An 11077-nucleotide genomic window follows, 5' to 3' on the forward strand; every position below is an offset into this window, starting at 1 on the left:
ATGACCATCAGAGAGCATTAGTATTTCCTATATCATCATCATCATTATTGTTGTTGTTGTTATTAACACGCTCTGATGCTAAGGAGTTCTACTCCCTCTCCCCACCTGCAGAGAAATCTCTTCCAAATGCAAAACACAAGCAGAGGAGGAGTTTCTGTTTCAGTTTCACAGCACCAAGCAGCTTTAGTACAGAACAGTTGAGCTAAGCCACGCCCAGGCTCCTTGCTGTCTCCTTGCTCACACAGCAAATACTGTTTCCAAACAGCCCTCAACTCTCTCACACCCTGACAGGATGCTAGCCAAGTGAATACTGGTGGATGCTGGTAGTCACCCATCTTTCATACTAAGGCAGCACTAGAACTCCCAGACTCCTGGTGATTGGCCCAAAGTCAGCCAGCTAAGGTTTATATCTAAGCTGGGACTAGAACACACCGTCCCCTGGCTTCTAGCTTGGTGCCTTAAACATTATACTAAAGTGATCACATTCAGACCAAACTTTACCTTTTTTCCCCCTATTTTGTTTATATTTGCAGTGATCAATAAGTACAAACGGAGACGCTTTCAGAAAACCAAGAACTTACTAACCGGCGAAACGGAAGCGGATCCTGAAATGATCAAAGTAATATGACTTCTCTGATACTTTCTTGTGTTCTTGTTTCTCCTTCAAAGTCCCAATTTTTCCCCTCATAGCTCTTCGGTCGTCAGCCTTACAGTCTCTGACTCCCTGACGGAATTGGGCTTCTGCAAAAAAAAAAGTGGGGGGGCGGGGGGGAATTGCCAAATGGCTATGATAGTTTGTCTACTGAAATTGTTTCCTTTGCTTCTTTGAGGGAACAAATCTCTCCTCACAATCAGGAGGCTGTGAGTTCGATCCTAGGTAGAGGCAGATATTTTTCTCTCTCAGCACGTTGAGAATATGTCTGCTGGGGAAAAAAACAACAACTCTGCACTGGCGACAGGAAGGGCATCTGGCCAGTAAACACTCTGCTAGCTCCATTCAGTTGCCCAGACTCCACCCTGCGAGGGATTATGAGGTTGATGAAAGAAGAGAAAAGGGGAGGTAGGGAGAAGCAAAATGGATTGAATGGCCCTCTTCCTCTTTTGGTGTTTAATGAAAATAAGAGTTTCATTTAAACTTTTCGACTGGAGGAAATTAAAAAACAGGCACTTTGCAAACTGTGTCTGTGGGCTTAGTGAAAAACGGTTTAGGGGCCTTTTGGAAAGAGAAGTGAGCCCAGGAATAGCCCCGTGGTAACTAGCCATCATCGGAAGACAGAGGCGAGGTTTGATGGAGCTGGTGAGATCTGAAAGAAGAAGGGGAAGAAAACCTGAGCCGCTTGGGGCGACTTGGCAGAGCTCTGGATGTGTGAAAGCGAGACAGAGAGAGAGAATCTCGTATTCAGGTTACGCTTCGTGAAGACAGATGGAGTCACACCTGTGTACTTCACCTGGAAAAAGCACCAGGGCCTTTCCCACCACAACTGGGAAACACCCTAGGCGGGTCTAACTGGGCCTGTGGTCACATCACTTGGGTTCTCTCTGGCAAGCTGGCATAGCATAGAATACAGTACAGTAAGTACAGTACAATACAATACAATACAGAATATTAGATTAGAGAATACGATAGGATAGGAATAAAATATAGAATAGAATATAGAATATAGAACAGAACACAATACAATAACACAATATAGAATTGAATATAGAATACAATTAGAATATACAAGAAATAACTGGTTTAAAAATACTTAAGCCTGAAACATTTTTATTAGGGATAATTTGAGGTGAATACAAAAAAGACATTGAATATATAATAATATATATATTGACAGCAGCTAGAATAATGTATGCACAAAATTGGAAATTTTAGAGTAATCCCACAGATAATATGATTATAAAAAAAATACGGATTGTGCAGAAATGAGGAAGCTTACAATGGAATTGCAGGAGAAGGAAGAAAAAGAATACTATATGGTATAGGAAAAATGGTATGTTTGGTTAGATAATAGGAACAAAAGGCAATGTAAAATGTAAATGTAAGTGATGTGTATAGGTATGTGTGTGTATGAATATGAAAAAGTCAATGCCACGACTTGTATATGATTTGTAAATTGTATATATGATTTGTTTTAAAAGTGTAAAATTTAATAAAATTTAATTTAAAAAAAAAGAATATACAATAGAATATAGAATAGAATAGAATATAGAACAGAATACAATTTAGAATAGAATATAGAATAGAATACAATTTAGAGTAGAATATAGAATAGAATACAATTTAGAATAGAATAGAAATAGAATAGATGGAATGAAGTGGAGTAGAATTGGGAATGGAATGGACAGAAGGGAACAGAAGAGAATAAAATAGAATAAGCTGCTTGGATGAGAAATGAAATGTCTTCCAGGAAAAACAAAATAAAATCCAGTTGCCTTTGGGGGAAGAAAAAAAAAGCACCTTTGGAACAACCATAACTTGGATGACTGAGACTCTCCATCGACAGCTGCTGCCAAAATGTTCTCCCCGCCCCACTTTACCAAACCTGCCGTATTCCAGGCTTTTGGGTGGCTCCTGACTGCTCCAGAACGTCCCCTCCTCTCCTCTCTTTTTCCTACTCCCTCCCTCTGGAGAAACATGACTCAGGCCTCGTGCTTTTCTTGCAGAGAGCTGAAGATTTTGGCCCCGTGGAGGTGATCTCACACTGGCACCCCAACCTCACCATCAATATCGTGGACGACCACACCCCGTGGGTGAAGGGCAGCGTTCCTCCCCCTCTGGATCAGTGTAAGGCTTCCAATAATGGCTGAGCCCACGGAGTTGCTCTGGCACCAGGATATACTGGCGGGCAGGGCTTCCCTTTCTCGGAGGCTCTTGAATAACAGAATAACGGGGTTGGAAGGGACCTGGGAGGTCTTCTAGTCCAACCCTCTGCTCAAGCAGGAGACCCTATGCCCTTCCAGACAAGTGGCTGTCCAGCCTCTTAAAAGCTTCCACTGATGGAGCCCCCACAGCTTCTGACACTCTCGATGCTCTCGGCTTGTTTCTTTTCCAGATGTGAAATTCGACGCCGTGAGCGGCGATTACTACCCCATCCTTTACTTCAACGATTACTGGAATTTGCAAAAGGACTACTACCCCATTAATGAGACCGTGGAACGGTTGCCCTTCCGCCTTTCGTATTGCCCGCTTTCGCTCTGGCGGTGGCAGCTCTATGCCGCCCAGAATAGTAAATCTCCTTGGAATTTCCTCGGGGAGGATTTGTACGGACAATCCGACGAGGAGCAGGATTCGGTCAAGGTGAGTGGTGGGGAAGACACACACCCCTTTTATTCCTGGGGAAACCCCAGGCTCTCGACTCCGGAGCTGCATCTAAAACAGGGTGTCTGCTTTGGAAGCCATATTAGCACCGGAAGCTTCTGCATTGCCACATTCTTCAGCCTGGGAAAATGGGAGGGGGGGATTTCATGGAGCGTATGTGGTTAGACAGAATAGCATTCTTCTTCTAAGTCAAGGTCATGTTATCTCTGCACCTGGGTGAGAGGACGTCTCAAGTTGGGACGAATGGTGATTGGGGCACGTGATGCGATGATGGGTGCAGGAGGTTACTTTTTGAATACAAGGATACTAGTCCTTGTTATAAAATGAATGTGGTGGGTTTAGAAATTCTGGAAAAATGGAGAGCTAGTTTGGTCTAGTGGTTAAGACCTCAGGCTAGAAAGTGGGAGACTGTGAGTTGTAGTCCTGCCTTAGCCATGAAAGCCAGCTGGGTGATTTGGGGCCAATCCACCAGGAGACGATGAGTTCTATTCCCATTTTAGGCATGAAATTAGGCTGGGGGATTTGGGGCCAATGACCAAAAGACTGAATTTTAGTCTTGTTTTAAGCATGAAAGCTGGCTGGTTAACATTGGGCCAATCACCAGGAGACGGTGACTTCTATTTCCACCCTAGGCATGAAAGCCAGCTGGGTGACCTTAGATCAGTGTTTCTCAAACGAACATATTTCACTGGGTTGTTATTGTGGGGAAAATAGGAAGAGGAAGGTGTGTTGTATATATTCACCCCCTTGAGTTATTTGTAAAAAAAAAAAAGGGAAAATACAAATCAATCAATACACCTGCCAAACTAATTACTTCAGTTTGGTTTGTTGGGACTTTTAAGTTACAGTTTGTGTTGCTCATGTTTTGGACTTGATTTGTTATAGTCAAAGACTGTTCCTGGGAGAGTTTTTCTCCAGCCAGAAGGTAACCAGGACATTGGGGGCGAAGTTGGAGCTAATAAAGGGACTCTTATTTGCTTATCTGACTGTGTTGCTTTTGTGCCACACCCCTTTGGGTCATCATGCATTGTTATTGATTTTTTGTATGTCCGTGTTGTTGTTTCTTGTATCATTTCACACCTCTTCGGTTTCTTTTTTCTTCTAGGTCGCTTTGTTAGAAACGAACCCTTACTTGCTGGCTCTGACGATTGCGGTTTCCATCGTGCATAGCGTTTTTGAGTTCCTTGCTTTCAAGAATGGTAAGTTTCGAACACTTGGAGAATCAAATTCTCTCCCCTCTCTCTCTCTCTCTCTCTCTCTCTCTCTCTCTCTCTCTCTCTCTCTCTCTCTCTCCCCCCCGTTACCCTGCTGTGATTACAACTCGTTCTCAAGTTTGCAATGAAACGTTTGAAGTTACAGCCAGGTCGAAAATTCAAAATCCCATCATTTCTCTCCCCCCCAAAATTGCAGTCACACGACCAAACTTCAGATCCTTGGCCACCCGGTTCCTTCTGGTTTTCACTTACCATCACCACCATCGTGTTCACTTAACGCCCACCGCAAACAAAGTTGTAAAAATCACATGACCGACCAACTTTAGGGCCGGTACAAAAATCTGACTCTACTGGGCAGGCTCCATTATGGTCGTATGTCAAGGACTATCTGTAACCCTTCAAAGCAAAGGTGTCTCCTGGATCGATTTTCCCAAAACTGGGATTGAGTGTGCACTGCTGCGTGTTGTCAATTGTTGGCCAAGTTGCTGATTGTAACCAAGTACGATCCCGGGAGACACATGGTGGTTCTTCTAATCCAGTGTTTTCTCTACCTTGGTGACTTTTAAGGTGGATGGACTTCAACTCCCAGAATTCCCCAGCCAGCCAGTGTCAGGATTCCGGCAGTTACCCCCAATTAAATCATGAGTCTCGAGCCAAACTCCCAAAACTTCAGAAGGATTTATTGGGAGTTAACATGCCGGCACTGCCTGGGTGCAGCCAACTCTTGAGACACATAATTTATTGTCACCTTTGACCCTGGATTTCCTCCACCCCCCACCCCCTGGGTGTATCGTAATTCATATTCTCCAATGGGACACATCCATAGCCCAGAGTCATCAATCATGCTCTCCAGTTAGAATTTTGCAGGGCAGAAACTTCAGTCCCTTAGTTGCTATCTTTGAAAAACTATTTTATGGAATGCACTTTTGGTTTCCAAGCTGCCACACTGCTCCCCTTTCCCTTTCCTTTGGCAACTCTAAAAAGACCATAGAACTATTTTATGAGATGACAGCCATGCTGTCTGGGGAATTCTGGGAGTTGAAGTCCACCCACCTTAAAGTCACCCGGATTCTAGTCCAAAGGACCCTGTCTGTAGAGCGAAGGGCGTGAAGGAGAATCGCTTCCTTTCCCAACCTCAATTGTGTTTCTCATCCTCCCGGTTAGATATTCAGTTCTGGAACAGCAGGCAGTCCCTGGAGGGCCTCTCCGTTCGGTCGGTCTTCTTTGGGGTGTTCCAGTCCCTCGTGGTCCTTCTTTACATCCTGGATAACGAAACAAACTTTGTGGTGCAAGTCAGCGTCTTCTTCGGTCTGCTCATCGATCTCTGGAAGATCACAAAAGTGATGGATGTCCGGGTGAGAAGGGGGCGCGTGACTACTCGTTGGAAGAATTGAGGAGGAATTGAGCCACTTTGGTTTAGTAGTTAAGGCACTAGGCTAGAAAGCAGGAGACCGTGAGTTCAAGTCCTGCCTTATGGTTGAAAGCCAGCTGGGTGACTTTAGGCCAGTCCCCAGGAGACTGGGAGTTCTAGTCCCACTTCAGGGATGAAAGCCAACTGGGTGACTTTGAGCTCGTCCTTCACTCTCAGTCCAACTCACCTCACAGGGTTGTTGTTGTTGTATGGGAAACAGGAATGGGAAGGAATATTGGATTCATTCACCGCCTTGAGTTATTTCTGAGAAGACTTTCTTAGCCCCACTGTTTTCCCAGCCCATCACAGGTATAGGACGATTGGGGATGATGGGAATTGTAGCCTCAGTGCCCTCGGGGAGGGGATTCTGGGAAGGGAAAGGTGCTGTGTCTGATGTCTCAAAATCTAGCCCTCCTTTCATTCTTTTCTCTTCTGTTTTCTGATGCTGCCGAACAGCTGGACCGCGAGAACAAAATTGCCGGGATTTTCCCACGCTTGACGTTCAAAGACAAATCGACGTACATCGAATCGTCAACCAAAATCTACGATGATGTAAGTTCAAGCTTTCCCAGGTGTGGACACACCTTCCGGGTATTCAGGATAGCTGGTTTTTTCCCTTCCAGAGCATCATCCGAAGGTGGTCCTTCCATCCAGCTTTAGTGCTCCCAAAAAACCAACCACCCCTAGGCAGAGATCCTAAGTCAATATTTGTCAACCTCAGCAGCTTGAAGATGGTTGTCCCAAAGGTGCTTTTTCAAAAGGCAACTGGACTTACTTACTTGTTCCTCGAAGACGTTTCACTTCTCATCCATCCGAGAACCAAAGAAGCTTCTTGGATGAGAAGCGAAACGTCTTCAAGGGAAAAAACAAAGTCCCGCTGCCTTTCGAAAAAAGGACCTTTGGGACAATCGTGACCTGGATGTCTTGAGAATCTCCATGGACATTGAAGATGGGTGGACTTCAACTCCCAGAATTCCCCAGCCCGCCATGGGAGTCGAAGTCCACCCATCTTCCAAGTTCTGTCAAGATGGAAAAATGCTATGCTAGATATTGCCTGCGTTCTGACCAAAGCTTCCCAAGACCGTAATTAAGCTCACACTTAGTTAAAACAACTCTTGTTTTATTCCAGTGCTAGGAATTATTTTCATTCCCAGCCGGTAATGAGTCCCAAACAGTCCCTCGAGATAAGCACCCACCTTCCTCTCCTTTTAATTGCTGCCAACAACCAAAGTGCCAAATTAACTATAACCCAACCAAAGTACAAAGTCCACACAAAGCTTCAAAATGAATCTGAACTGAGCGAATGACTTTGCTTCCTGCAAAGGTTTCGTCACCTTTGCCTGTCCTTTATCCCTTAGGGGAGGGGCCATCACCTCCCAGCCCTACTCCCGAATCGTCCCTTTTGTTTCAGCTGCTCTCGCCTTCTGGCAGCTCTGTGCATACACACGCACACTGGGAACAGGCTCCCCTTGTTCCTCTGCCAGACTCCAAAAGCTCCGAAGGCAGCACCCCACTCCCAGATGGTCCCGGCCCCATCTCTGCATCGGACGCAGGACCCTCGTCCGAGTCCTCCCCAGACTCCCAGACTGGTCCCCGTTCTTCCCCACTGTCCGATTCCACTGCCGTCTGCACCGGCTGCTGGCAAACCACAACAGCCTGTTGGTGACTCCAGCAAACATTGATTCCTGCCGCTAGTCCCTAGGTGGCCCTGGGTGGGTTCCCCTCTCCCGAAATCCTAGTATGCTTGACTTTTTTCCAGCCTGCCCTCGACCCTCCCCTCCCCTTTGCCTTCACAGATGGCCTTTCGGTACCTTTCCTGGATCCTTTTCCCCCTGCTGGGTTGTTACGCTGTATATAGCCTGCTCTACATGGAACACAAGGGCTGGTATTCCTGGATCCTGAGCATGCTCTATGGTTTCCTGCTGACCTTTGGTGAGTTAGTGGTGGGTGGCTGACCCCTGACAGCTTCCCCCCCCGACCTCCAGGGCCTGGCTTCCCACCTGACAGTCCTTTGAGGTAGTCCAAATTGCAGTAGCAGTTAGACGTATAGGCCGCTTCAGATTGCTTTAGACTTATCCACTTATAAGTCTATACTTGTAAGACTTAGACTTATAGACCGCTTCAGACTCTATAGTCACCACATGGTCCCCAACAATCTGGGTCCTCATTTTACCAACCTCAGAAGGAAGGGAAGGGAAGGGAAGGGAAGGGAGGAGGGAAGGAAGGAAGGGAAGGAAGGAAGGAAGGAAGGAAGGAAGGAAGGAAGGAAGGAAGGAAGGAAGGAAAGCAACAACACTTACAGTTATATGCCGCTTCACAGTGCTTTACCTTCCTCTCTAAGTGGTTTACAGAGTCAGCCTCTTGCCCCCAACAATCTGGGTCCTCATTTTACCAACCTCAGAAGGAAGGGAGGGAAGGGAAGGGAAGGGAAGGGAAGGGAAGGGAAGGGAGGGAAGGAAGGAAGGAAGGAAGGTAGGAAGGAAGGAAGGAAAGGGAAAGAAGGAAAAGGAAGGAAGGAAGGAAAGGGAAGGAAGGAAGGAAGGGAGGGAGGGAGGGAGGGGAAAGAAGGAAAGGGAAGGAAGGAAGGAAGGAAGGAGAGCAACAGCACGTACAGTTATATACCGCTTTACCTTCCTCTCTAAGTGGTTTACAGAGTCAGCCTCTTGCCCCCAACAATCTGGGTCCTCATTCTACCGACCTTGGAAGGAAGGAAGGGAGGGAGGGAGGGAGGAGGATAACGATAGCATTTAGACTTATATACCGCTTCTCAGTGCTTTCCAGCTCTTTCTAAGCAGTTTACAGAGTCAGCAGCCTATTTCCTCCCAACAATCTGGGTTCTCACTTTACCCACCTCAGAAGCACGGAAGGCTGAGTCAACCTTGAGCTGGTCAGGATCGAACTGCTGGTATTGGGCTTAGTCAGCCTGCAGTGGTGCATTATAACCAGTGCGCCATCATGGCTCTTTAGATAAAATAATCCTTTTCCGTCTCAAGTCAATTCAGTGGCATTTCCCCCCCTCCAGTTTTACAGTGCAGGTAGTCCTCAACTTCTAACCACTGCACACTGCCCAGTTTGTTTAGGTTACAGCAGCAGGTGACTTATGTCCATTTTTCACACTTAACGACCATTGCCGCATCTCCCATGGGCCCCTGACCAAAATTCAGACGCTCGGCAACTGGCTCATATTTATGACGGTTGCAGTGTCCCCGGTCACACAATCCCCCTTTTGCGACCTTCTGACGAGCCGAGTCCGTGGGGCGGACGGATTCGCTCCACGAATCTTGTCCCTCACACACAACCCCTGCTGCGATTCGCTTAATGACAGCAGCAGGATAGGCTGTACAGCGGGGCCAAACTCCCTCCTTCAGTGAGTTCGCTCGCCAAGAGAAATGTTGCGGGACTCCATTGTGGTCGTTAAGGTCGGGGACGCTGGTCCCTCTTTCTCTCCCCTTTTAGGCTTCATCACCATGACGCCTCAGCTCTTCATCAACTACAAGCTGAAGTCGGTGGCTCACCTGCCTTGGAGGATGCTCACCTACAAAGCCCTCAACACCTTCATCGACGACCTCTTCGCCTTCGTCATCAAAATGCCGATGATGTACAGGATAGGCTGCCTACGCGACGGTAATGGCTTCTCTCTCGGTCTGGCCCTCCCCTTCCCTCCCCCTGCCCTGCGTAACCGCAGCTCTCTGGTTAACCTCCCTCTCCCAAGGTGGTTTTCTTTACACCCATCCAAGCAGGCTGGACTTCAACACCCATAATCCCTAGGGGTTGAGCCTTTGGGAAAACGAGCTACTTTTTGAACGGTTACCGTCTGGCAGACGGTACAGGACAATAATAAAAACAAGGACAAACAGGCTGAAAAACAGCTTCTATCCCAGGGCAGTAATTACATTGAATCCTGCTTTATAGGGCAATATTGATGCGCTATCAGGGGGGGTTTTCAATTCAGTGGTATAGAAAGCAAAGGGGGTGCCTTTGTGTTTATTTTCATAGTCATAATGTACACTGAAGATGGTATTTAATTTCGTTGTACGAGGTGCAATGACAAACTAAACTAAAACTAAACTAAAACTAAACTAAAACTAAACTAAAACTAAACTAAAACTAAACTAAAACTAAACTAAAACTAAACTAAAACTAAACTAAAACTAAACTAAAACTAAACTAAAACTAAACTAAAACTAAACTAAAACTAAACTAAAACTAAACTAAAACTAAACTAAAACTAAACTAAAACTAAACTAAAACTAAACTAAAACAAAAAACTAAAAACTAAACTAAAACTAAACTAAAACTAAACTAAAACTAAACTAAAACTAAACTGAAAGCCAGATTTAAGGGCACAAGGAGCAGAAGCTCTAAATCAGTGTTTCTCAAAACTTGAACTGCTTTTAGACAGGTGGACTTCCAATGCCCACAATTCTCACCCTCCCTCCTCCTCCAGCCAGCCGGCTGGCCATGGGGAATTGGCCAAGAACCGGTTGAGAATCGAACCTTTGATTTCAGGACTTTGTTCAGATCTCTGAAGCATCTTTTGGAGGTATAAAAAAGATGTTGAGGCTCTAGAAAGAGGGCAGAGGACAGTGACTCCGTGGAACAGCCTGCCTCCAGAAGTTGTGAGTGCTCCAACACTGGAAGGTTTTAAGAAGAGATTGGATTTGTCTGAAATGGGGTAGGGTCTCCTGTTTGAGCAGGAGGTTGGACTAGGTCCAAGGTCCCTTCCATCTCTGTTAATTCTTGTTAGTCTGCTGCGTAGGGTATCCCCATTCCGGGCCTTGCAGCCAATTCATCTTGCAAGACATAAGGACACATATTTTGGGGTGGGGGGGGGAGCCAAGGAGGCTAAGAACAAAGAAGTGCCTCTGAGCGTGTGAAGACTCCGTCCCCCCCAAGAGTTAAAAATCAATTCTGTAAGACAGGGGGGTGTCCAACCTTGGTGTTCTGGCCCAGCTCCTCAAACACGACAAACCTTCTGTAGTTGAAGCAGTGATTCCTTTATTAGGAGCCCCACCGGCAGGGAGAGGAATAGTTGTCTGCCACGCCTATTCATCTCCGCCCCCTGCCTTTGATCCCCGGAGCTAGGGTAGCAGCGGTGGGTCTTCCGTCCCAAGGACCGGCCCATAGATTTCCACT

General features: G+C 46.3%; 1 protein-coding gene across 1 annotated transcript in view; it reads left to right on the forward strand.

Moving 5' to 3' along the window:
• CLPTM1 (CLPTM1 regulator of GABA type A receptor forward trafficking) overlaps positions 1–11077 on the forward strand; it is a 31947-nt gene that overhangs the window by 17505 nt on the left and 3365 nt on the right. The window contains exons 6-13 of the mRNA XM_087971155.1: positions 534–619; positions 2662–2782; positions 3051–3295; positions 4422–4515; positions 5695–5885; positions 6398–6493; positions 7738–7873; positions 9398–9565. Coding sequence (XP_087827281.1) covers positions 534–619; positions 2662–2782; positions 3051–3295; positions 4422–4515; positions 5695–5885; positions 6398–6493; positions 7738–7873; positions 9398–9565 — 1137 coding nt within the window. The remainder of the gene's footprint in view (positions 1–533; positions 620–2661; positions 2783–3050; positions 3296–4421; positions 4516–5694; positions 5886–6397; positions 6494–7737; positions 7874–9397; positions 9566–11077) is intronic.

Source organism: Notechis scutatus, chromosome 8, assembly GCF_049901735.1.
Source record: "Notechis scutatus isolate UNSWTSFEM ecotype Mainland chromosome 8, rNotScu1.2, whole genome shotgun sequence".
Classification (NCBI taxonomy): domain Eukaryota; kingdom Metazoa; phylum Chordata; class Lepidosauria; order Squamata; family Elapidae; genus Notechis; species Notechis scutatus.